This window comes from Pinus tabuliformis, chromosome 7, assembly GCF_031772625.1.
Source record: "Pinus tabuliformis cultivar Carrire ecotype Pingquan chromosome 7, CPIR1, whole genome shotgun sequence".
NCBI classification, from domain to species: Eukaryota; Viridiplantae; Streptophyta; class Pinopsida; order Pinales; family Pinaceae; genus Pinus; species Pinus tabuliformis.
This window is the reverse complement of record NC_142293.1, coordinates 1,425,603,475-1,425,631,235: the sequence shown is the minus strand read 5'-3', so window position 1 is coordinate 1,425,631,235 and position 27,761 is coordinate 1,425,603,475. Positions and strand designations below refer to the sequence as shown.

The 27,761-nt window shown below is 38.9% G+C and overlaps 1 protein-coding gene across 1 annotated transcript in view; it reads right to left on the bottom strand.

Moving 5' to 3' along the window:
- Nucleotides 1–7,983: 7,983 nt before the first annotated feature.
- Nucleotides 7,984–27,761, bottom strand: part of LOC149253026 (uncharacterized) — a 52,171-nt gene continuing 32,393 nt past the window's right edge. Inside the window, exon 7 of the mRNA XM_089454345.1 lies at nucleotides 7,984–9,660. Coding sequence (XP_089310471.1) covers nucleotides 8,072–9,660 — 1,589 coding nt within the window. The 3' untranslated portion in view covers nucleotides 7,984–8,071. The remainder of the gene's footprint in view (nucleotides 9,661–27,761) is intronic.

Genomic DNA, 27,761 nt, shown 5'->3' with positions numbered 1-27,761 from the left:
TAAGTGAGGATAATCATTGTTGATTTAATATATTCCAATCCCTTGCCCCGTGGATGTTTCCTTGACACATTGTCGAGGTTTTACCACGTAAATCCCGTGTCTATTTGTGTGTTTGGTTTCCAGTTAGTTATGGTGTTTTCTTGGTCAATATATAATTGAATGTGTCTAATTCTTTCCTATTTTTCTTCTATTTCACCAACAAGTGGTATCAGAGCGTGAGGTTGAAGAGTCCAGAACCGGCCTTGAAGAAAAGGCAATCCAGCCTGCGTGAGAGTCCAGAACCGGCCTGCGTGAAGTTGTTTCTTCTGCGTGCAAAGAAAACCCTGTGTGTTTGCACAAAGGTGCGTGTAGGGCGGTGTGCTATCTGCGTTCGGAGAATCAACTGCCATTGTGAAGACCAGAACGTGACTGTATCCCCTGCGTGTGAAGACCAGAACGTGACTGTCTCCCTTGCGTATGAAGACCAGAGCGTGTGCTGTCTGCGTGCAGAGTCTGCAGAGGAAGTGCGTACTGAGCCTGTTTGATCCGCTACAGAGAGAACCTGCGTGCTGCCAGAACCTCATCGTGTTTGCTGCATACTGAGCCTGTTTGATCCGCTACAGAGAGAACCTGCATGCTGCTAGAACCTCGTCGTGTTTGCTGCCACAGTTGCTGCCAGCAGTGCTACTAGACCTGCGTGTTGGATCCGGGTATTTTTTTTGTGGTCAAATTTGAGAGAAACTTTTGTTTCAGAAATTGTTTTTCAGAAAGTTGTGGAAAATAAAGGGGTGGATGTGTTTTGAAGAAAAGAAGACAGATTTTTTTTTTAAGGAAAGGAGAAAAGAAGTTTTTTTAAAAGGGTTTTCTTTGAATCGAAAAAAAAAAACAAAGGTTTTTCCCTGAAAAATATTCAACAAATTTTTTGTAGGGTTTTAAGTCAAATTGTGGAAATTTTTCAAGAAAATTGAAGTAGGGAGAGTTAAAACTTGGAAATCCTTTGTTGGCATTGGAATTTATTTTTTTGTTGGAAGGAGACAATTGAAATATTTTTTTTAAAACCCTAGACTGAAGATTGAAAATCTTAGAAAATGGCCAAGATGTCGAATGCAAAATTCGAGGTGGAGAAATTCACCGGAAAGAGCAATTTTGCTCTTTGGAAACTGAAGGTTAGGGATCTGCTTGTGCAACAAGGGTTGCACAAGGCATTGGATGGGGCAACTAAGAAACCTGCAACCATGACTACTTCAGACTGGGAGGACTTGGATGCCCGAGCTCTCAGTACCATCCGGTTATGCCTAGCGGATGAAGTTCTCTTCAATATTGTTGAAGAGACTACAACTTCAAGATTGTGGGAAAAACTTGAAAACCTCTATATGACAAAGTCATTAACCAACAAAATTTATCTGAAAAGACAGTTATATAGTCTTCGAATGAAAGAAGGTTCAAACGTTGCAGAACATTTGAATGTATTTAATACACTAATATGTCAATTAACAGATATGGAAGTTAGAATACAGGAAGAAGATAAAGCCATAACCTTGATGTGTTCTCTGCCTGAATCATGGGATCACTTCGTAACTTCAATAAGCTTGAGCACTGCTGATTCTTTGAAGTTTGAATCAGTCGTGGGAGCTCTCCTATCTGAAGAAGTACGAAGGAAATCCAGCACTGAAACAACTGCATCAGAAGCCATGGTAGCTAGAGGACTCTCAAAGGAAAGAGGAGAAAAACGAAGCTGTGTTCTCTGCCTGAATCATGGGATCACTTCGTAACTTCAATCAGCTTGAGCACTGCTGATTCATTGAAGCTTGAATCAGTCGTGGGAGCTCTCCTGTCTGAAGAAGTATGAAGGAAATCCAACACTGAAACAGCTGCATCAGAAGCCATGGTAGCTAGAGGACGCTCAAAGGAAAGAGGAGAAAAACCAAGGGGGTCTTCCAGATCGAAATCGAAGGGAAAGAAGTGTAAGGTAAAATGTTGGAACTGCAATAAAATTGGACACTTGAAGAAGGACTGTTGGAAATGAAAGGAATCAAAAAACCCGAAGAAGGAAGCGAATCAGGTCGATTCAGGTATGATAGACGAAGTTTTATCTGTTGAAGAATTATGTATGATAGATGAAACTTCACCTGAATGTATTGTCTCTCAGGGTTTAGATAGTTGGCTGTTAGACTTTGGTGCTTCGCATCATATGTGCCCACATAGAAATTGGTTTACTTCGTATAAAAATGTAAACGGTAGTTCTGTGTTTATGGGTAACAATGTGTCATGTCAGACTATTGGGATGGGAGATATCAGGATTAAGATGTATGATAACACAGTTAGAACATTAACTAGTGTTAGACATGTACCTGATTTGAAGAAAAAATTGATTTCTTTGGGAGTGTTGGATTCAGATGGTTATAAGTTTACAGGTCAGGATGGCGTCTTGAAAGTCTTTAAAGGAGCCCTTGTGGTTATGAAGGTAGAAAAGGTCGGAAATATTTACAGGTTAAAAGGAAGTACTCAAGTCAGTGAAGTAGCGGTTGCATCAGAAAAGGAAGAAGCAGGTACTCGTCTATGGCATCAGCGATTGGGTCATATGAGCGAGAAAGGTCTTCAGATACTGATGAAACGTAAATCTCTTCCCGATCTGAAATCCTTGAAGTTAGATTTCTGTAAACATTGTGTGTATGGAAAATAGTGTAAACAGAGATTTAAAGTTGGAAATCATAATAGTAAATATGTTTTAGACTATATTCATTCTGATCTATGGGGACCATCCCCTGTTGTGTCATATGGAGGTGCATTGTATTTTTTAACGTTTATTAATGATTACTCTCGTAAAGTTTGGGTCTATATGCTAAAAAGGAAAGCTGATGTATTAAATGTCTTTAAACAATTTAAAGTAATGGTAGAGAAAAGAACAAGCAAATCTATTAAATGTCTAAGAACTGACAATGGTGGTGAGTTCACTTCAGTTGAATTTGAACAATACTGTAAGGATGAGGGAATTGTTAGACACAAAATTGTTGTTTATACTCCTCAGCAAAATGGTGTTGCTGAGCGTATGAATCAGACTCTTATGGAAAGAGCCAGAAGCATGATCAGCAATGCTAACTTTCAAAAGGAGTTGTGGGCAGAAGCAGTATCTACTGCTTGTTATTTAGTTAACATATCACCTTCAGTAGAAATTGATTGTAAAATTCCTGAAGAAGTTTGGACAGGTCAGTCTTGTGACTATTCACATTTGAGGATATTTGGCTGTGGTGCTTATTCTCTCATTCCGAAAAATCAGCGTTCAAAATTATATCCAAAGTCGAAATGTTATGTCTTTGTTGGGTATGACTATGCAGTGAAAGGATATAGGTTGTGGGATCCTGCATTGCGGAAGATAGTCATTAGTAGAGATGTAATATTTGATGAATCCTCTCTGTTAAAATCAAATGTTGAAAGAATTGAACAGGAACAGATATCACCGAATCAACGAGTTCAGTTGGAGGCTAGACCTTTCAGTGATAGTCGAAAGGAAGGAGAGACTTCTGGAGAAAAAGGTGTTGAAGACACAAAGGAAGCCGTTGAAGCTTCTGAACCAGTGCAACTTTCTGAACCAGTTCAGCAACCAGTCACTCTAAGAAGGTCTACAAGGGAAAGGAAAACTCCCAAAAGGTATGAAGATTCTGCTTCATCTTTTGCTTTGATTACTGAAGATGGGGAACCTTCTTGTTATCAGGAAGCAGTAGATGATATAGATAGCGACAAATGGAAAACGGCTATGGAAGAAGAAATGGACTCCTTAGCCAAGAACAATACCTGGGATCTTGTAGAGCTTCCTGAAGGAAGAAGTGTTGTTGGATGCAAATGGGTCTTCAAGTTGAAACGGAAAGTTGATGGAAGTATCAGAAGGTATAAGGCGAGATTGGTAGCAAAAGGGTATTCTCAGGTTGAAGGTATAAACTTTCATGAATTTTTTCTCCAGTTGTAAAACTTGTTTCTATTCGTACTGTGTTGGCACTAACTGCATTGCTTAATCTTGAGTTACAATAGTTAGATGTTAAAACAACTTTTCTACATGGTGATTTGAACAAAGAGATATATATGGAACAACCAGAAGGTTTTGTACGAGGTTGCAGCAGAAGATTAGTTTGCAAGCTCAGGAAATCATTGTATGGTCTGAGGCAGTCTCCCAGACAATGGTACAAGAAGTTTGATTCCTTCATGGTGAGCCAGAACTTTATAAGAAGTGAGTATGATCATTGTGTGTACTTCAAAAGTTTCAATGGCATATTCATTATCTTAGCTTTGTATGTTGACGATATGCTTATTGCAAGCAAAAGCATGGAGGAGATCAACAGGTTAAAGGCTCAACTCTCTAGGACGTTTGATATGAAGGATCTTGGAGCAGCAAAACATATCTTGGGCATGGAGATACATAGAGACAGGAAAAATGGTAAGCTTTGGTTATCACAGCAGAAGTATGTGGAGAAAGTACTTGAAAAGTTCTCTATGAATAATGTGAAACCTGTTAATGTTCCACTAGCTTCCTATTTTAAGCTTTCTTCGGTTTTGAGTCCTAGAGTTGATGAAGAAAAGTAGTATATGTCTCATGTACCATATGCAAATGTTGTAGGCAACTTAATGTATGCGATGGTATCTATAAGACCTGGCATTTCACATGCAGTTGGGGTTGTCAGCAGGTTCATGGCAAATCCAGGTAAAGAACATTGGCAAGCAGTGAAATGGGTGCTTCGATATCTAAGAGGCACAAGTGACCATTGCATCGTCTTTAATGGTAGTGAAGGATCAGTCTGCGGATATGTAGATGCTGACTATGCAGGTGATTTGGACAAAAGAAGATCTACTACAAGTTATGTCTTTACTCTTGCAGGTGGAGCAATTAGTTGGATGTCAAAGATTCAAGAAACAGTTGCGTTGTACACTACCGAAGCTGAATATATAGTTGCTTCAGATGCTAGTAAAGAAGTAATCTGGTTAAAGGGTCTGCTCGATGAGATTGGAAGGACGCAGGAGAAAGTGAATGTACTTTGTGACAGTCAAAGTGCTATTCACTTGGCTACAAATCCTGCTTATCACAGCAGAACCAAGCACATTGATGTAAGGTATCATTTTCTGAGACATGTGATCGATGGCGGAAAAGTAGCTCTTCAAAAGGTCCATACGCGAGAGAATTGTGCAGACATGTTCACAAAGCCAGTTACAATAGAGAAGCTGCGGTGGTGTTTAGCTTCTCTTGGCTTGCAGAAAAGATGATGAATGGGCATGGGCAAGGGATTAGGAAAATTGTTGTCAAGGTGGAGTTTGTTAGTTTGACAACGAATTAGTAATTTTGGGTAAAATGTAATTAGTCAGTTTTATACCGAATTGTCAGTTATGTAACGGAGGTCGATGATATAAAACTGGTGAATGCCCATGAAATGTAAGTGAGGAGAATCATTGTTGATTTAATATATTCCAATCCCTTGCCCCGTGGATGTTTCCTTGACACATTGTCGAGGTTTTACCACGTAAATCCTGTGTCTATTTGTGTGTTTGGTTTCCAGTTAGTTATGGTGTTTTCTTGGTCAATATATAACTGAATGTGTGTAATTCTTTCCTATTTTTCTTCTATTTCATCAACATCATCCAAATTATTACCATCAACTGAGTCACCAGAGATTGGATTCAGACCAGATCCTCATTCTAAATTCATCCTTCATCCAAATTATTACCACCAATTGAGTCACTAGAGATCAATTTCAGAGTTGTGTTCTCTGTAGGCATGATGAAAAAAGAAATGGAGTCAGAAATCGACCTTTTAACTCATCAAAAATAAGAATTAAGACCATTTCCCCACTGTAAATTCACCCTTCATCGAATTTATTACCACCAAAAATCTAAAGTTTGAACCCCTTTTTACAAAGTATATTAATAAGCAATTTCAAAGCAAGGAGCTCAGCATAACTGTCAAATTCCTCTCCCAATCTGGCCTTGACCCTGAAAAAGTGGGTGTCTTAAAAAAAATTATGCCACTTGCTTTATATTTATATTTGGGAGGAGATCCTTGATTTGTTAAAAAGGAAATGGAGTTAAAAACAGAAATTGACCTTTTAACTTATCAAAGATCAGGATTAAGACCAGATCCCCATTCTAAATTCACCCTTCATCCAAATTATTACCATCAATTGAGTCACCAGAGATTGAATTCAGACCAGATCCCCATTCTAAATTCATCCTTCATCCAAATTATTACCACCAATTGAGTCACCAGAGATCAATTTCAGAGTTGAGTTCTCTGTAGGCATGATGAAAAAAGAAATGGAGTCAGAAATCGACCTTTTAACTCATCAAAAATCAAAATTAAGACCATTTCCCCATCGTAAATTCACCCTTCATCGAATTTATTACCACCAAAAATCTGAAGCTTGAACCCCTTTTTACAAAGTATATTAATAAGCAATTTCAAAGCAAGGAGCTCAGCATAACTATCAAATTCCTCTCCCAATCTGGCCTTGACCCTGAAAAAGTGGGTGTCTTAAAAAAAAATTATGCCACTTGCTTTATATTTATATTTAAGAGGAGATCCTTGGCTTGCTCCGTCAAAATCGTGAAAAGGCTGCCTCTCAGGCATTGCTTTGGGAAGAGTTATATAACTAGCAAATATAAATCTGTGCTGGGATGCACACTGGAAAGGTGGGATGAATCTCCCTTCAAAAGCGTCAACGTTCCTTGCAAACCAAATTCCCAACTATCAAGAGTAAAGCTTTGAACTCTTTTAAATCTGGCTTCTACTGCCACTGTGTAAAACTTACTACTTTAGTTTCACCTTGCCCAGCACCTCCTACCCGTATCAGGCTATCCATTCCAGCCCACAATGGGGAAGAATATGGGCAAGATGATCTCCTATAGCTTCCTCATCCAGCTTGTATAAAGTACATCGACTTGGCCCATGTCCAATCCTCTTCTGTACCATGTAGTACTTACACAGAGTAGGGCCTTGTTCTATATGGCCAGCCACATGAAGATCCTTGCTTCATGCTTTTAGTGGGGACTTGATTTTCCAAAGTGGTTTCCACTGCCATTAGATTCCATCAGGCCGATCTGTTAACAAACATTGCATTGCATTGAAACCGAGTCTGGGGGTAGAGAATCACCAGACCAGCTCATCCTTGTCTCCTTGAGTCGAACATGACTCACTTTTAGTCGACCTGTGTTAGACTCCCACTGCTCCCCTTCATTCCCTCCCAGCTCTGGAAAGTTTGCCCTGCTCCTCTTCATTCGCCTCCAGCTCTAGAGGTTTTCCTTTTTCCACTTTTGCTACCAAAAGGTAGTGTTTTATGGAGAGGCTGCCTGAGCTAGATAGAAGTAAAATTTCCCTCACAGGTTGTAAATCAGATGAAGGCATAATTTTTCTTTTAAAATCCTCTTCATTTGTCAGCAATGCTCCAATTTCAATGTATTGGATCCACATAGTGATCAAGAATTAGAAAGAACTATCCAGCTTTGTCCATAGAACCATAAATCATGTAAATTTGAATGTACAGAACATAAATGCAAACCATACACGGGCAATATTCCATGTTAGGATGTGGTTCAGTACAGGTAATGCAATTTGTCCCAAAATATATTACTAACTCACTACACAGGATTCAGTCAGATAATTTAGATGAGAAAGCAAAATTAAATTGCATCAACACAGTTAAAAATCAGAATCTCATATTCTGCGTATTTGCAGACAAATATACATCAGTGAGGAACTGTTGACTGCTCTTATCTCACATTTCTTACTTTCACAGTCCGTGGAGCAACATAAAAGACGGATGGATGATCTGTAAAGCTTGAAATGTTGTTCCTACACCAATCAACCCCTTCTAAGTAAGGTAAGGTTTCATGGACTAAAGAACAATGCCAATGAACGTTTCTATCTAACCATTGTATCGAATAAAGAAAAGAATCAACCAAACCTGAAGTGTAAACTGTAATAATGGGCACTGCAGAAAGCTACAGAACAAGTCAATGTCTAGATGCATCTTAATATTGGACGAGTTTCCAGGGTAATTCAATTTAACCTTCCAGCCATCAACCATAGGAGTATGATTGCGTTAATGCCCTATTCTTATTTTTCCAGTCTCTGGGGAATGGGTGCATTCATCGGATAGCCGTCCCTCTTTAGATTTTCTGTTTGAGCTGCCACGTTATGTGCATCCGCTGATTCTGAATCTGGAGAAATCGTAATATGAGTTTCCGCTGAAAGAAAGTTAGACAAAGGAAATGTCGACCCTTCCCGCACAAGGGGCATACCCTGTGGAGGAAGAGAGTTTTCAATGGAATAATGCATTGGACTCAAAACTGGCGACACTGAAGCTTGAGCATTCAAATTTGGTGACATGTCTGATTTGAACCAAGAGGGTGAATTCAAAGCTGGTGATCTTGGTTCATGACCCAATGGAGCCAAACTCGGTGAAGCATCTCTCAGGTCTTGTGAATCTTGGCCAAGATATTTTTTAGAATAGAGTTTATCCTCACAGACCTCATAGAAATTTCCAGTGCGAACCTCCTGACAGAGAGAACAAACACCGCAGAAAAGCCACTGCATTAGATCTGTCACATTAGGCTGCCCACAACAGCAGCCATTTCCAGGTAAGCCAAACCTCTTCCGCATCTGAATCCTCCAAAACCCACCGTACAGAAGCCCAAACACGCAAAGAATGATCCCAGTGATACCAAGACCTTCCCGAATATTCTCATTATCAATATTGACAGCAGCCAAGGTGAAGATCCAATAAGGGGCCATGCACAACAAAATGAAGGTCACTATGTGCACATACATGTTCCCAAACCCCAGTCTATCCATATTCCACCCAAAAACGTAGAACCCACAAAATGTTGAAAAAATTGCAACAGAAGGATCACTCCAGTAGTCAAATAGACCTCCCTGCCATTCCGGTTTAGGTTCCATTCTTTTACTACCTCTTCTAAGAAGAGAGTATTTCTTCTCAAGACGCGCGTATGTAGATTTGTTTTTCACAGAGTTATCATCTATCCTAATAACATCTGCATCTGCATCTGCATCAGTGATACTTATAACTGTAGTCTCCAAATCACCTTCGGCTTCATAATCTTTCCCAAGAGGACTCAGGATAAGATAAAGACCAGCTGCAACAGGGGCGCCTATTGCAACAGAAACGCACAAACCCACTCCAATAGCCGGACGCTGTGATCTCTTATAGCCCCAATTCAGACCACAGAGCGCATACTGCGCAAAACAATTTATTTGCAGAAGTAGCACAACTACCATCATGTGTGCCCACTCATGAGGTTTGTAAGTCTCATTTTTACAGTAGACCTTTCTAAGATTGACAATGTCCTCTGGTTTCCATCTAATGAGAAGTAAAAGATGATAACAATGTTGTGGGTGTAGATAAAGGCACATCATGGTAAAAAGCGCATTTAGAATTTGATTATTGACCTCAAACCAGGCATCCCTCTCACTCTTTTTAGGCACAGCCCTATTAAGAAAGCCAACCAGAACCAAAAAAAGAATAGCTCCAGATACTGCCACAGCAATACCCCATATTAACAGTGCCAAATTCTTCGGATTTCGCAGCCATACTTTCACTGCCTCCTTCAAAAATACCCACCTGATTTTTCCAACAAAAGGGACTTTAACGCCATCCTTGAGGCCACGAAAAGGCTTCGCCGGCACTGGAGTTCATTGCCATAAACTCTGCTCAGAATTCAAATGGACTATATCTGGAACTCCTCCGGAAAAATCGCACAGATGTCAAACGAAGAGCATTGTTCAATCGCCTAATAACGCTTTTTAAGGTTTTTTAATGTTTTAAAACATTTTTGATTAAATTAGACAACTGATTTTTGTTCAATCGTCTAACAAAAGATCCAACGGCTACGATTAGGACAAAAAAGCATTTGGGGGAGTCCATTTCAGAGGGAAACGCCTTACGGCGTAATTATTTCTTATAAAAAGTTAGACGAAACAATTGTGAAAAACATATCGCATAATAAGTCACTCATATATTAAGCATAAATAAATGGCTATCACCGTACAGAAGTGCTAAATGATAACTCAAGCATTCATACATAAATAACTGAACATGAATATCACCTTAACTCATAAGCAGAAATTGTTAAGAGATAAAAGTACCATTTATAACGAGTTCTACTCATGAGCTCTAGCAATAATGATTTATCTTCTTCTTAATTCAACATCTACTAAGAGTACAAAAGTGCAATTTCAGTAGCAGATATTAAACACAGATATCAATAAATCTTGTTCCATTCATTCATCAAAACCTCCTTGGAGGGTGCAAAAGTGCATGTTCTGAGGACAAGTTTTTGATAAATTTCAGGACCCTTCTCTAAATGCATGAGAAGGGTTTAAATACTACTAGCTAAATCTAAAAATAGTTTATTACAAAAATATAGGAGGCAGTTTAAATGACCGTCCTCATTTCAGGCAAAAATAAAGCAAAACTAAAACTAAAACTGAATCTAAAAGTAAAACTGGCAATTAACTATCTATGTATCTGATCTTTGTAGTTGCAAGCATCCAGCATCGGCTTGAGGAGAGTTGGTTGGCCGACCTTCGACTTTAGCTGTCTTGCGAAAACGGAATCGACAAGTGTTGGCGCCATCTTCTCGGCAGAGTTAGTGAGACACTTGAGAGTCATGCACTGACTGTGTGGTTTAACCAAGTACTGCCAGTAAGAATCCCAATTTAACTTGGTTAACCTTTTGATGGATTCTGCTCTTTCTTGAGCCTTTTGTCTCCAGCTTGTTTGTAGATGTTGCACATTTGGTAGAAATTTACATACCACTTGAAGATATCCCTAATAAATACTACTGGTTTTTAGAGCTCGGGTTTTGCCTTTCGCCTTTAGTACTTTTTCCTACAATTTTCCGAGCTTATAGGCGACTGAGTGATTAGAGGCTTTCCTTTTCAAGAGGTTTTGCCTGGCGATGTCAGAAACTGCCTCTGTTTCTTGATCCGGGCTTCCCTGGTGCTATTTTTCGCCTCTTGCACATTTTTTTTGAGAGAATGTAAACCTTAAATTTTGTGGAAAGAATGACTCCATGAGTTCTCAGCTCCGAGTCTTAAACTATCGGTCTGTTATCTCAGCACTATCCAATACTCATTTGACCATGTCCGTGTATGGAAGAATCTTGGGCCTTGTCGCTATACGGTGCAAGAACGAGCATGCTAGTTCTGTAATTGACGCCTCAGATGATCTGCGTGAGTCTGCAGTAGCTGTAACCTCCATTACTCTGGGGTTTTCTTCCTCGAGTAGACTGTGCATGCCTTCCCAAGTAGTAATGCCTACATCTTTGTTACAGGTGGTGTTTGTGTACAAGGGCGTCATTTCTTTGTCTTCAGAACTCGGAGCCTTCCCTTTCTTTCTCATAATATTCTGAACACTACTATGTATACTTCTCTGCTTTTCGCTCCTGCAATTTGCAAATGAAGAAAGAGTAATGATAAGAAAAAGGTGACGGGAAAGCTTTAAATGCCGAAATCATATAAAATATATCACCTTATGTGAAATGGCTCTTCGATCAGATCAAAACCATATCTCATTAATGATTACCAACTAACTCATTAAATTAACATTAACGTGCATAACTGGGCATTGATTTATGGAAAAGATTTTTCGAACGACGAGCCCTGCAGATCTGCTATAAGGTGATTTTGCAATTTGCTTCGCAATATTGCAGATCGCAATATCGCTGATCCGTTACGTGTGGCAATCATCCATTACCATATGTTTTCTGTGAAATGCGATTTGCGAGACGCGCCATCGCATATTGGCGGTTTGAGGTATTTCACTTTAAGTGATACTTGAAGCACATGAAAACTGCGATGCGATGAATTTCTTTAATACGTAATTTCGCATCGTGATTTCGAAATCTTAGGATTCTGTTTATAGGAAAGCATCTATTACCTTTTTGCGATGCGACGCTTTTTATTGAGAGAACAGTTTTATTCAAACTTATCATAAAACTTAAGTCTTTTTAGATTTTTGGGTATTCTCCTAAGTTTATGATAGTAAGATTTATTCAAAAAGGGAATACAAGTCCTAATTTATTTTTTAAAATTTTATGGATAAGGGTCCCCACTTATTTAGTATTAGTGAGAAAACTAAATAAGAAGGGGGGTTGTTGCTGGCCACAACAATTGGCGATTCACTTGGAAGAACCAGTTATCTCTGCTTTTCTTTTGAATTTTCTAAACTTCCAAAACAGAAGGTTTTTTAGAGAATCAAACTTTATTATAGAAAGATAAAGTACATCATGCTTTCAGCTATTGAGGATAGTTTGTTTCTTCTATGTTAACTTTGGTTATTTACTTCCTAGAGCTAGTCATTATATTTACATCAACCACTACTTGGTTTATAAAGATAAAAACAAAGTCTTCTCTGTAAATCAATTTTAAATATGCTCATTTGTCGTAGGTAGAGCCTCTGCTGCCAGCAAGTGTTTATAGCCTTGACAGGGTTACCTGTTACCCAGCAATGATCCTGTATCCTACTTGGAGAAATATACGATTTTCAAAGGGAAATCCATATCCACACTTATTGCTTTTATTTTCTTTTAATCCTTAAAGAACAATGCCTTGGTTTGGTAGCCAAATTATGACAGTGCCACTCACTTGATTTATAACTTTTCTGAACAAGCTGGCTTGTGATGAGACCCCTTGTCTTTTGATTGCAATAATCTCGAGTCATTGCCCTGTTGTGATATGCAGTTTTGGCAAAGTTAGCAAGCTATAATATCTATGATCATGATAAGTCGGCTCATGATGAGACCTCTTATTCTTTAAGTTAAAGTGTATCGCTGGATTATTCCTTGAAGCTCGTAATTCCCTAGGTGGGGAGGAAGTCATTGTTTCCTTAAGAATAGGTTTGGACAACAATGGTAGAGTTTATTTGGAAAGAGCTTTCCTACAGAGAATCTTCGTTTTGTTATTGATACTTTTCATTCGACTAATATAAAACAAATTCCCACTAAAGGTCGTTTTTTATCAAAATTTACAAGGTTGAAACTAGTATCATTTTCAAGCTTATAGCCTTTGACTGTATATTTCAATAATAATGTCCAATTTTCTAAATTAGTCCTATTTATACAAGCGAAAAAACAAAATTTAAAAGAAATTATAGTCTTTTTTGTGAATTCCAAATGTAACCATTTACAACTGGTTTTATTATCGAAATAAAGGAAAAAACTAATTTACAACAATAGAAGAATGATCTCCTATGGAAAGTATTTTTTGAGGATCTGAATGTTAACAGGTAAAGATTCTCTTTTTCCTGTTAAATCCTGTAACATAAAAGTAGATGGACCTATGATTTCTGTGATTTGGAAAGGGCCAAGCCACATTCGTTGAAATTTTGTATGTTTTCCCTTTTCCTCGTGAGCCTTATCCCATTTTAAAACTAGATCTCCAATCTGAAAGTCCTTTCTGGATATCATGTTTGAATCAAAAGAAGCTTTTACTAATGCTTGGTGATGCGCATGAGTTATTTTAGCTTGTTCTCGTTGCTCTTCTAGCTTAAGGATTTGCAGCTGCCTTAATTGTAAGGAAGAAGTTGGTGTTTCGTCAATAAATTGAACTAAGGCCAATGAGGGAATCACTAGATGAGTTGGAAGGACCACTTCTTTCCCATAAACCAAATTAAAGGGAGAAGTGCCAATGGAGGCTTTTTGCGTTATTCGGTCTGCCCATAGAGCATATGTTAAGGATTTGTGCAAATTCTTATGAGTTTGATCGATGCTTCGCTTAATGATTCTAATTAAGTTTTTATTTGTTGATTCAGCTAACCCGTTCCCTTGCGGATAATAATTGGTAGAGTATTTAAGCTTAAAACCTCTTTTGAGTGCAAATTCAGTCATATCATTGCTAGAAAAATACGATGCATTATCAAACATTAAAGTGGAGGGTAAACCAAACCTAGTGATTATGAACTGATCTATGAAATCAATGATGTGTTCAACATTAGCTGTCTTGAGAGGAACTGCTTCTACCCATTTAGTAAAATAATTTGTAGTTGTAAGGATATACCTGTGCTGTTTAGAAGAGTGAGGAACGAGCTCACCTATTATATCCAATCCCCATTGATCAAAAGGTTGATCGATATTGACTGGTTGCAAAGGCAACGATGGTTTCTTTTGTCTCCCAGCAGTGGTTTGACAGACTTGACATTTCCTTACGTAGCTATGCGCATCTTTGAATAGTATAGGCCAATAGTATCCTGCACACAAGATTTTATGTGCTGTAGTATATCCAGCATAATGTCCACCTACTGGTCCATTATGGAGTTCCTGCAACACCTTTTCAGCTTCAGCTTTCTCGAGACATTGAAGGAGAACATAATCATAATTCATACTAAAAAGTACATCGTTTACGAGTTGATATTGCTTAGCCTTCAACCTTAGGGCTCTTTTCTTTGTATAATCTAGGTTTGAAGGAGCATATCCATTCTTTAGATAAAATATGATATCAGCGTATAATGATTCAATATCGTTTAGGCTTACCTCATACATTTGTACTTCTGAAGACGATATTTTGGAAATAAGCGATGCTCCAGCCAGCATTTTACAAAAGCCTTGACCTTTTATAATATTTGTTGGTTTAATTTCAGCGTCGTATTCTTGTAAGGCTGTAATCCAATTTGCTCTTTTTTCACCCAAATCTTTATGTACTAAGAGATTTCTTACTGCTGGAAACAACACAATGATTTTTGTATGGGTTTTAAGTAGGAAGGGTCTGAAATGTTTGATCGCTTTGAAAACAGCGTAAGCTTGCTTCTCAACGTCAGAATAATTTAATTCGGCCCCTTGTAGATTTGAACTGAAAAAGGCAATTGGGGCTTCCGCCTTATCTTGATTTGCTTGAGTGAGTATCGCAACATATGATCTATCAGAGGCAAATGTATACAAAATGAAAGGATTGGAGAAATTTGGAGTGGCTAAAGATGGGGCATTTACAATTGCTTGTTTAATCAGATTGAATGCTTCATATTCTTCTTGGCCCCATTTAAAGATTGAATTCTTTTTAATCATTGCTTGTAAGGGAGATACGATCCTTGAAAAGTCTGGAACAAATCTCTTTACAAAATTAATCTGGCCAAGGAAGGATTGCATAGCTTTCTTGTTGTGAGGCAAGGGTATTTCGGAAATCTCCTTGATTCTGTTGGGATCAATATGGATTCCAGATTTTGACACTATAAATCCAAGAAGTTTTCCTTCACTTAATGCAAAAAAGGACTTTTTTGGATTAAGTGAAATTCCATACCTTTGGCAACGTTGGAAGATCTGTTTCAAATCTTTGAGATGATTACCTCGTTTCTTGTAATATATAGTTATGTCATCCAAGTAGATTACTACTGATTTGTTTACTAATCCCTTAAATGTGATGTCCATGGCCCTTTGAAATGTGGCGCCAGCGTTGATCAGACCAAAAGGCATCTTTTGATATGCATAAGTACCCCATTTGGTTCTGAACGTGGTCTTTAATTGATCATTAGGGTGGACCAAAACTTGGTTGTAGCCGGAGAAACCATCCAAAAAGGACATTAATTCTGATCCTGCAACTGCTTGTAATATTTGCTCCATGGGAGGCAAAGGAAAATTATCTTTTTGGCAGGCTTTGTTAAGATTTCGAAAGTCAATGCAAATTCTAATGTCTCCGTTTTTCTTTCTAATGGGAACCATATTGGAAACCCATTTAGAATGTCGAACGGGAAAAATGATTTTGGCTTTCAATAATTTATTGAGCTCAGACTTAATCTGATTTTCCAAATTAGGGTGGATTTTTCTCAGCTTTTGTTGGACAGGTTTTTCATCATCTATCATTGGGATAGTATGCTGAATGATAGAAGTGTCGTAAGTCTTAAGTTCATCATAGTTCCAGGCAAAGACACTTTTGTATTGTTTCAAGAGACGAATGTACGTTGATCTTTCTTCAAGGGCTAGGCCAAGACCTAGATTGATATTCTGCGGCTTGGTATCAGTTCCTATATTTACTAATTCATAGTTCAGAGTTGAACTTTGAAGTTTTGAATTGGTAAATCTTTTGAATCGGTCTTTCAAATCATATAGGTCTTCCAATTTGACCACTGATTTTGGCATAGAATTATTAGTGCTATCTTGTTGCAACTGTTGGTCATGTTGGTATTCATCTATTATTTGATTAGTGTAAGATCCCTCTAATGTGAGGAAGCTTACAATATTAGGATCATCGTTGAAAATTCTCCAATTGGTAATATTATCAAGAATCGAGGGTCTAAAAATTAATTCAATTGAGAATTTATCCGGGCTACAGTCTTCTGAGGGAATGAGCTTGGAAGCTACGTTTGCCAAGAGGTCAGCACTAGCATTTTGGGGTCTGGGAATTGATGAAATATTGAATGCTATAAAATGTTCAGTCAGATCTTGTACTAAAGATTGATAATGCTTTAAATGACCTGATATACAATGTATAGTGTTTCGTACTTGTCTAATTACAATTTCAGAATCTCCAAAAACTTGTAAATACTTGATATCTAGTCCGATTGCTTTGTATAATCCTTGGATTAAAGCCTCGTATTCTGCAGTATTATTGGTGTAATCGAACTCGAGTCTACAAGTTAGCATAGTTTTGTTTCCCTCTGGGCTAACTAATACGCATCCTACTCCTGCTCCATCGTTAGACTTAGAACCGTCAAAAAATAACTTCCAAAATAAAGATTTATTTACAGGACTATCTATGAAATTAACACATTTAGAACTATCTGTTTGAGAAAAGTTTTCTACTTGAGATAAAACAAAATGTTCTAAATAAGGCGAAGTATGAGCATTGAAATTTCCTAAGAAAGAGTCAACAAAATAGTTGCCAATTATATTGTTGCTGTATGCTACAAGTTCATTTTCTCCTTCCAATTCTGTTACTATATATTTTTGATGCCTTTCTCGCTCAACCTTTATTTGATTTGGTTTACCATTGTAGGGGAGCCACATATGTGACCAGTCGGTTGCAAAATATCCATGAAGCTTTTCAAACCAATCCCTGCTAAGAATTAAGCCATAAAATTCTTGAATGTTTGCAACTAAAATATCAATAATTTGACATACCTTTGGATTAGATGACAACCTTATGGTAACCTGATTTAGTTCACCGATTACTTCAACCTGTGACCAGTCCAGCTGAACTATGCGTACTGCAGCTTTTTGGGGTTGAACGTTCAGCCTTGCACATATTGATTTAGGTAAGATATTGGATGAAGCTCTTGAATCAACTAAACAATTGTGCAAATTTTTGTTGAAAACTTCATAAGTAAGAAGAAATGGAGGGGTATGAGATATTGACCTTCCTCCAATTAGAGTGATATCGTTTGGATCAACTTTACTAGTCACATTAGTCGGAGGTCTTCCCATCTCGTGAGAAGCTTGCGAGATTACAACAGCAGGCAAAGGTGTAACTGGTATTACGTGTAACTCTTTCAAAAGTAGCTTTTGTTGATGTTTTAACTTGCTCAATTCATAAAAAGTAATGTTAGCCCTAGTCTTCTTCATGTCTTCTACGATATTATACTCCATCTCATCAGAAACAATCAATGTTTTAGATGGAGTTGGTGAATCTATTTGGACTGGGCTTGTTTGAGTTGCTTTGGGTGACGTTTTCTTTCCTGCGACTTTATCCTTAGACATTGAGCTTGCGCTTTTTGGCTTAGAAGTAGGTTGAGGAGGATCAAGTTGATTTATACTTCTAGTACTAACTGGTGATGCCTCTTGTTCCTCTTCATCTGGGAGGATGAAATCCCACATTCCCTGTACTTCTACAACTTCTTCTTCATCAGTAGGCTCCTTGTTGGAAATTTCCTCCTCTTCTTCTTCTGATTCAGCATTTGTGATGACATTAGGAGGCTTTGGATCATTTGAAGGATTTCTTTTATAAGGCTTGTAAGGCTTTTTAGAAGAAGTCTCTGCTACTTGTTTCTTAATTTCAACCATTTCATTAGACATGGTTTTCAAAACTTTCTACAATCCTTCTAAATCAAACGGGTCTTTAGGTTGTTTTTTCTTTGGATCTTCTTTAAAAGTAACCTTCTTAGATTTGCGTTCATCAACGACGTTTTTCTTTTCAAAGGCTATGATACGTTTCTCTACCGCTATTGCCTCCTTCATATTATCAGTTAAAGTTGTTTTGTTAGCTCTATCAACGAAGATTGCTATGTTTGATGGTAGATCAGATATGTACCATTCACTTCGAAATTCTTCACTAGGCTTGGAGGCAGTAGGAATTTTGTTCAAAAGTTTATTGAAACACGAGTTTAAATCTTTGACAGGTTCCCTTGATTCAGCCCTAAGGCTAGATAGGTCATTGATCAGTGTTGCAGTGGACCTGTCATCACCGAACCTAGTCAAGAATTGTTCTTGGAAAATATCCCAACTAGTGATAGATCCAGATGGTAATGAGAAATACCATGATCCGGCTGCTCCTTGCAAAGTATAAGGAAAGAGCCGGACGACAGCGTCTTCATTAGTAAGCCCATTGAGGTTTATAGATAACATAAAGTTGTTTATGTGTTCTTCTACTAGCATGCCTGCTTCAGGATTAAACTTAGGCAGCCATTTTTCAAAATGGGCTGGTAATTGACTCAAGGGTGCAGGCATTAAGACTGCCCCTGGGTTATTCCATGGAGTTTGGGCCATCGTTGAACTACTAATAGAGGAAAGCATAGAAGATGATCCTTGCGGTTGGGAAGATGAGGATATTATAGTTCCAGATGATTGAGAAGCAGATGTTGAAGTTCCAGTGGTCTGGTGGACAATAATTTGAAGTGGAGGAGTGGATGGTTGACTTCGCGGTGGAGAGGTTGAGATGGATGATGATGACGAAAGAGTCTCGCTATCAGACCCTTTAGGTGATTTCCTTGCTCTTTTCCTTGTAGGTAGAGGTAATTCAGTTGGTTCGATACCAAACTTTTCACTTTGCAATCTGGTAAGGGGATGAGAAGGGTTATATTGCGAAGTCACACTACCTTGAGATTTTTCAGATTTTTGGGGTGATATAGAAAATTGCTGAAGTTTATGGATCAAAGATTCAACTTCAAGAGGTTCAATAGTAGATTTCTCTGAAATGTTCGGGTTTGTGGCAGTGGTTGTTGTTTTATCGACTTCTCGCTCAAGATTTAAAGATTCTAAATGCGATGGAGAAGTCAGGGGAGATGGTGAGGGCGATTTACTCTCAGAATGGTATTTAGATTTAGATTTACTTGCCATTCATAGTTCAGGGCCCTCCTTCTAGCACCAAATATGTTGAAGCCCCGAAAATCGGGTCTACAACAAGGGGGATACCCACCCGGTCCGGACCTTGGTTAGCAGCTCCTTTTCCGTTTGGTATAGTGGGTCCAACTGGGGATATGGGACCAGTTTCCCAATTTATGTGTGTGTGTGTTGAGAATTGATATTTCTTTCCTAATAACTTCTAAGTAAAATGCTTTTATTCTAAATCTAATTTAACAACATGCAATTATATTCTAATGAACAGAAATATCTAATTCTCAAAATAACCCGGGATTTAATCTTTTAGTTATGTGATCTAAAATAATTTCTAATGGCAATTGGTAATAAAGATCATTCAATTGCTATGAGAACAGAATTCAATAAAGATAAATTATTACGTATAAAAAGTTAGATGAAACAATTGTGAAAAAAATATCGCATAATAAGTCACTCATATATTAAGCATAAATAAATGGCTATCACCATACAGAAGTGCAAAATGATAACTCAAGTATTCAAGCATTCATACATAAATAGCTGAACATGAATATCACCTTAACACATAAGCAGAAATTATTAAGAGATAAAAGTACCATTTATAACGAGTTCTACTCATGAGCTCTAGCAATAATGATTTATCTTCTTCTTAATTCAACATCTACTAAGAGTACACAAGTGAAATTTCAGTAGCAGATATTAAACACAGATATCAATAAATCTTGTTCCATTCATTCATCAAAACCTCCTCGAAGGGTGCAGAAGTGCATGTTCTGAGGACAAGTTTTTTATAAAACTCAGGACCCTTCTCTAAATGCATGAGAAGGGTTTAAATACTACTAGCTAAATCTAAAAATAGTTTATTACAAAAATATAGGATGCGATTTAAATGACCGTCCTCATTTCAGGCAAAAATAAAGCAAAACTAAAACTAAATCTGAATCTAAAAGTAAAACTGGCAATTAACTATTTATGTATCTGATCTTTGTAGTCGCAAGCATCCAGCATCGACTTGAGGAGAGTTGGCTGGCCGACCTCCGACTTTAGCTGTCCTGCGAAAACGGAATCAACAAGTGCTGGCGCCATCTTCTCGGCAGAGTTAGTGAGACACTTGAGAGTCATGCATTGACTGTGTGGTTTAACCAAGTACTGCCAGTAAGAATCCCAATTTAACTTGGTTAACCTTTTGATGGATTATGCTATTTCTTGAGCCTTTTATCTCCATCTTGTTTGTAGATGTTGCACATTTGGTAGAAATTTACATACCACCTGAAGATATCCCTGATAAATACTACTGGTTTTTAGAGCTCGAGTTTTGCCTTTCGCCTTTAGTACTTTTTCCTACAATTTTTCGGGCTTACAGGCGATTGAGTGATTAGAGGCTTTCCTTTTCAAGAGGTTTTGCGGCGATGTCGGAAGCTGCCCCCGTTTCTTGATCTGGGCTTCCCTGGTGCTATTTTTCGCCTCTTGCGCGCTTTTTGTTGAGAGAACGTAAACCTTAAATTTTGTGGAAAGAATGACTCCATGAGTTCTCAGCTCTGAGTCTTAAACTATCGGTCTGTTATCTCAGCACTATCTAGTACTCATTTGACCATGTCCGTGTATGGAAGAATCTTGGGCCTTGCTGCTATACAGTGCAAGAACGAGCATGCTAGTTCTGTAATTGACACCTCAGATGATCCGCGTGAGTCTGCAGTAGTTGTAACCTCAATTACTCTGGGGATTTCTTCCTCGAGTAGACTATGCATGCCTTCCCATGTAGTAACACCTGCATCTTTGTTACAGGTGGTGTCTCTGTACAAGGGCGTCATTTCTTTGTCTTCAGAACTCGGAGCCTTCCATTTCTTTCACATAATATTTTGAACACTGCTATGTATACTTCTTTGCTTTTCGCTCCTGCAATTTGCAAATGAGGAAAGAGTAATGATAAGAAAAAGGTGATGGAAAAGCTTTAAATGCCAAAATAATATAAAATATATCACCTTACGAGAAATGGCTCTTCAATCAGATCAAAACCATATCTCATTAATAATTACCAACTAACTCATTAAATTAACATTAACGTGCATAACTGGGCATCGGTTTATGGAAAAGCTTTTTTGAGCCCTGCCGATCTGCGATAAGGCAATTTTGCGATTTGCTTCGCAATATCGCTGATCCGTTACGTGTGGTAATCATCCATTACCATATGTTTTCTGCGAAATGTGATTTGCGAGATGCGCCATCGCATATCGACGGTTTGAGGTATTTCACTTTAAGTGATACTTGAAGCACATGAAAACTGCGATGCGATGAATTTCTTTAATATGTAATTTCGCATCATGATTTCGCAATCTTAGGATTCTGTTTATAGGAAAGCATCTATTACCTTTTTGCGATGCGACGCTTTTTATTGAGTGAACAATTTTATTCGAACTTATCATAAAACTTAAGTCTTTTTAGATTTTCGGGTATTCTCCTAAGTTTATGATAGTAAGATTTATTCAAAAAGGGAATACAAGTCCTAATTTATTTTTTAAAATTTTATGGATAAGGGTCCCCACTTATTTAGTATTAGTGAGAAAACTAAATAAGAAGGGGGGTTGTTGCTGGCCACAATAGGACCCCCTACTCATTCTTCCTGGTCTACACCCCCTCCTTGGTCCTATGCATCTCAGTATCATTCCCAACCATCCAACCAGTCATTTCAACCTTATGCTTCGCCACAACCTCAGTGGAATACACCACTCCAGGGGTGGAGGCCCCAGTATAACAATGCTCCAGCTCTATTGCCTCCACCACCTGCCCAACCACAGCTCCTACACTCTGCTCCACCCAAGCAACCCCAGATGCCTACCCAGCCAAATCCGAACCCGAACAACAGGTAGGCTCAACAAGTATACAGTGGAGAGACATCATATCCAATTTATGCTGTGGAAATCTAGGAGATTAACCTGAGATCTGGGACATTTCTCCCGGATAACCAACCTCCACCTAGGGAAGTTGAGAAAGAAAGAGAGGAAAGCAACCTTAAAGTAAATCCACCCTTTCCTGAGAGATTAGCCCAACCACTCTAGCCTACCCCAAAAGAGACTGAACTTCTGGGAGAATTGAAAAATCTATGTGTAAAGATCCCCCTTCTCCAAGCAATAAAAGATGTTCCCATTTACAATAAGTTGATTAAGGATAAGTGTTTCAAGCATCCAGGGAGGCGAAAGAGGGATACGCCTTCCATTAATGTCATTGGGCAGCTGTCTGAGTTGATGCTGGGGCAGGTAATCTGTCCAAAATATTTGGACCCTAGAAGCCCTGTAGTAAATATGCACATCAATGGCACCATTGTCCCACACACTCTGATCGATCTTGGGGCTGCCATTAATGTGATGACCAAGGACACCATGCTCAAGCTCAACCTCCAAGGTTCATTGAGGAAGACCACAACAGTTCTGCAACTTGCAGATCGTTCCACAGTAACCCCTGAGGGAATTGTGGAGGATGTGATGGTCTCCATTGACTCTTGGGAGTACCCTGCAGATTTCCTAGTTCTCCAGCCTAAGGCTAAGCTTACTGGTTATCCTCTCATCCTTGGGAGGCCATGGTTGGCCACTTCCGATGCTTACATTAGCTGCAAAGCTGGGAATATGACCATCAAGAATGGGCATATGTCCAAGCTGTTAGTCCTATACCCTCTTGCTCAACCTTCTCTAGAGTATGACTTACCTTTATGGTTGGAGGAGGAAGAAGATGAAGTTTATTCCGCCTGACTTTATGCTTTGGAAGCAACCATGGGAGGAGGACAGCAGGATGAGGATGACTTGATTGAACACCTGCTCTAAAGTCCAACTCTCGGTTCATTATCCTTAGAAGAAGCAGTAAAGGAAACCCAAAACAATCATCCAATTGACTTATGCTTCGCTGATTCCAACCCACTCCATGTTAAAACCATAGAATTCGGCCCAGAGAGAACCTTGAAAATCAATCCACCTCTTTCTACTCTCGAAGAAGAAAAGCTATGAAACATGTTAAAGGAAAATTTAGAAGCCTCCACTTGGAGTTACAAGGAAATGAAGGGAGTACACCCCTTAGTGTGTACTTACCATATATACATCAAAGAAGGTTGCAAGCCAGTCCGACAACCATAAAGGAGGATGAATCCAGATCTTAAAGATATAGTCAAAGAAGAACTGCAAAAACTACTAGATGTAGGATTCATTTACCCTATCTTCGATAGTGAGTGGGTCTCTCCTTTGGTGTTAGTTCCCAAGAAAAATGGTAAGTGGAGAATTTGTGTCAATTACAGGGAGTTGAACAAAGCCACAAAGAAGGATCATTTTCCTCTACCCTTCATTGACCAAGTGTTAGATGGCCTGGCAGGGAAAAGGTTTTTCTCTTTCCTAGATGGATTCAGTGGGTACAACCAAATCCAGATCTGCCCAAAAGACCAGGATAAGACCACATTCACCTGTCCTTGGGGTACTTTTGCCTATAGGGTCCTTCCTTTTGGCCTATGCAATGCTCCTGCCACTTTCCAGAGAGCAATCTTGAGTATTTTCACTGAATTAGTCCATGATGCGGTGGAGATTTATATGGATGATTTTACACCTTATGGCTGTGATTTTCAAGAAGCCCTGTCTAACCTAGGCAAAGTACTGCACAAATGCATTGAAATGAACCTCTCTCAGTCCTGAAAAATGTGAATTCTTAATGACTGCAGGGATCGTGCTAGGTCATTCAATATCTCAGCAAGGACTGCAGGTGGACCCAAACAAAATAGTTATCATCCAAAGGGTCCCACCTCCTCAAAAGTAGAGAGATGTCAGAAGTTTCCTAGGGTTAGTTGGATACTACCAAAGGTTCATAAAGGACTTTAGCAAGTTTTCCTCTCCTTTATTTGGTTTGTTGGCCAAAGATTCTGAGTTTATATGGTCAAAAAGCTGTCAAGAGGCCTTAGACATCCTAAAGGATAAGTTAACCACTGCACCAATTCTTCGAGGCCCAAACTGGGCCCTCCCCTTTCATATTCATGTTGATGCCTCACATAAAGCCATAGGAGTAGCCCTAGGCCAGTTAGATGAAAAATTGCCTTATGCTATCTATTTTATCAGTGAGAACTTATCAAAGGCTGAACTAAATTATACAGTTACCGAAAAGGAACTCTTGGTTGTTGTGCATTCATTAAACAAATTCAGGCATTACATTACAAGCTATCAAACATTTGTGCATACTGACAATGTTGCAATCAAATATTTAATGAACAAACCAGATGTGAATGCTCGAATTATAATATGGTTACTTTTATTACAACAGTTTGATCTAACCATTGTTGACAAGCCTGGTAAGGAAAATGTTGTTGCAGACTTTTTATCTAGGGTAAATTTTCCTACAGGTGAAGAAGGAATGGTGGATGACCAGTTACCGGACAAGCACTTATTTTCTATTTCAGTTCTCTCTCCATGGTTTGTTGATATAGCAAACTATTTGGTATCAACACAATTCCCACCAAACTTGTCCTCCAAAGAAAAGAGCAAGATAGTAAGGAAAAGCGCCCCCTTCACTTGGATCAGGGGCAATATTTTCAAACTTGGCCAAATCAAATCTTGAGAAGGTGTGTCAGGGAAGAGGAAGTCTTTGACATCTTTCTGACCTGTCATGATGGGCCTTATGGAGGTCACTTTGCAGCAAAGAGGACAACATTCAAAGTGTTACAAGCATGCTATTATTGGTCCACTCTTCATCAGGATGTGAAAAAATACACTAGTCAGTGTGATTGGTGCCAGAGGATGGGAAGGCCTACTCCAAGAGATGAAATGCCTCTGTAGCCTCAAGTGACTTTCGAGCCATTTGACAAGTGGGGCATGGACTTCATTGGGCCTATTGACCCTCCTTCAAAGAAAAAACAATACATTATTGTGTGCACTGATTATTTGACTAAGTGGGCTGAAACCAAGGCAATTAAGGCAGCAACAAAAGAGAAGGTGGCTGAGTTCCTAAGGGAGAATGTATTCTACAAATTTGGGTACCCTAGAGAGCTGGTCACAGACCAAGGCAGCCAGTTTACCTCCAACATGATTGAAGACTTGCTCAACCATCACAAGATCAAGCATAGAACCTCCACTCCCTATCATCCACAAGCTAATGGGCAAGTAGAGGTGACCAACAAAGCATTGGAGGGCATCTTGACCAAAGTGGTGAGCAGCAGCAGGAAGGATTGGGCAGAAAGACTAGTTGAGGCCACCTGGGCCTATAATACCACATGGAATACCACCACTAGATTCACACCCTATGAGCTAGTCTATGGGAAAAAGGCCTTGCTGTCCATTGAATTTAAATATAACACCTTAAGGTTGGCAACCCAACTAGGTTTGGATCTCAGCAGTGCACATAAAGGGAGAATTTTCCAATTGAATGGTTTGGATGAATTCAGAATGCAGGCCCTCCTACATACAGAGGTAGTTCAACTTCAGAGGAAGATATGGCATGATAAAAATATCAAGGAGAAGCAATTTCAGGAAAGCGATTGGGCATTGTTATATGATTCTAGGTATAAAGAATTCAAGGGCAAGTTAAGGACAAGATGGCTCGGACCTTATGTTGTGGAAAGATGTCATGATAATGGTTTAGTGCAAATTAGAACCATAGATGAAGAAGCCATTCCTTTGCTTGTTAATGGACATCGATTGAAAATTTACAAGAGACCTTTATCAAAACAAGAGTCTGTTAATGATATCAATAAAACAATGATGATAGTGGAGCAAGTTCTAGCTCCTCCCTCATCAAATCACTGAGAAAAAGGAAAAAAGAATAAGGACTCTGGTGAAAACCTCCATGAGGTGCCTGAGTCCCATCATTGGTTGAAAACCTCTTGAGGCGGCCCAGTGATGACAAAAATAAAAAATAAAAATAAAAAAATAAGAAGATCCCAAGGTGAAAACCTTTCTTGAGGCACCCAGGGCAAACAGATAGGGTGAAAACCTCTCTGAGGCAGCCTAGTTGTTTTTCAAAAAAATAAAAATAAAAATATATATACATATTTTTTTAATCATGAAATTTCCATTTGCAGGTGGGCAAGAAGGACAATTAAGGAGCAAAAGAGGATCCCAAGGAGACCCTTGCCACTCACATATTTTTTTCACTCATTCCCATTCATCCCTCCATCATTTTTGTCATTCTTCCACTCCATTGCTTTAGTTTATACAAAGACTGTGTTTTCTACAGGATCCCCTGAAAACCTATAGGATGATCCTGTAGGAATTACAGTGACCCAGAAATCCTACAGGAAGCAATCCGAAGGCAAATGATGGACTTGTTAGGTCCCTAAAATTCACCCTCTTCATGATCTAGCACCTCACCTTGTCCACCATCATCATCCCTGCACTCACCATTAAAAAAAAGATCAGTTTCAAGAGTTTTTTTATCCAGTCTTCAAAAAAAGAAAAACAAAAAAAAACAAGAAAAAAAGAAACAGAGAGAAGTAAAGAGCATCACCTGAGTATCCTTTGCTCTCCACACTCCCACTCCTTCTTTCCATCCATGTCACCATCCTCACAGCCCCAGCAAGCAAAATGATTAAAGAATTTTGAGGGAGAAGTAGCTACAAGACATCCTGTAGGAAATCCTGTAGCAGCCTATCCCACAGAATACCAATCACACTAGCAACAAGTCTTCACCATGATGATCCAGGAGCTCCAAAGCAGCAGCATCAGATCTTCAACCACAGGTACCTGCAAAAACAGAGAAGCCATTAGCAGATAGCAAGAGGAGGAAGAAGAATGGCATGCAGCAAATATACACAGCAACACCTTTGGTCTTCGACAACTGCAGCATAGCATTGAAACCACAGGTAAGTATCCTGCTCGCTCTCTCATATGCATCATGTAGTAAAAAATTATAAGGGTTATGAGATAGTTGGTTTATAAGTGAAAAGGTGGCCAGTTAACCTGGCCACATTTGTTTAGTCACACATGCACAACCAGGTGTCCTCTCACACGTGGCTACAGTCAACTCAAATGTAGAAAAGGAGTAGGGAAAAAAGCAGTTAAAATACAAATCTACAAGGTGGGAGATGATTACGAGGAGTGGGAAATGATGAGGTGGTAGTGGGGACCAATGGTCCAAAAATGGCAACGTACCTTTGCTGCCAGCACACCACCTCACCCTGAATCACCATAAGAGGAAATAAAACATCGTTCCCATGCATTCATGCATTTCACCTCCTCGAAACTCCCTCACTCAAGTCACTCTCATACCCAAGCAACCCACCAGAAGCAAAGATCCATCGGTTCACTGCACAGGAATTCCTACATGACTGCATAGGAATTCCTACAGGAGCATGCACATAAATTCCTACAGGATACACAGAGACTGTCTACAGGATTGGCAAAGAAGAGTTCATAAGGGATATCATGGGAGTTGGCCACTGCAAACAGTCTAAAGGGGTAGGCTCTGAAATTACATTCCCCTTTGCAAGTAAATTAACCAAGAATACTCTAAATTTGAGTGAATTTAGCAACTGTGTGAAGGGAATTAAATACACAGTCATCTCTGTTTTG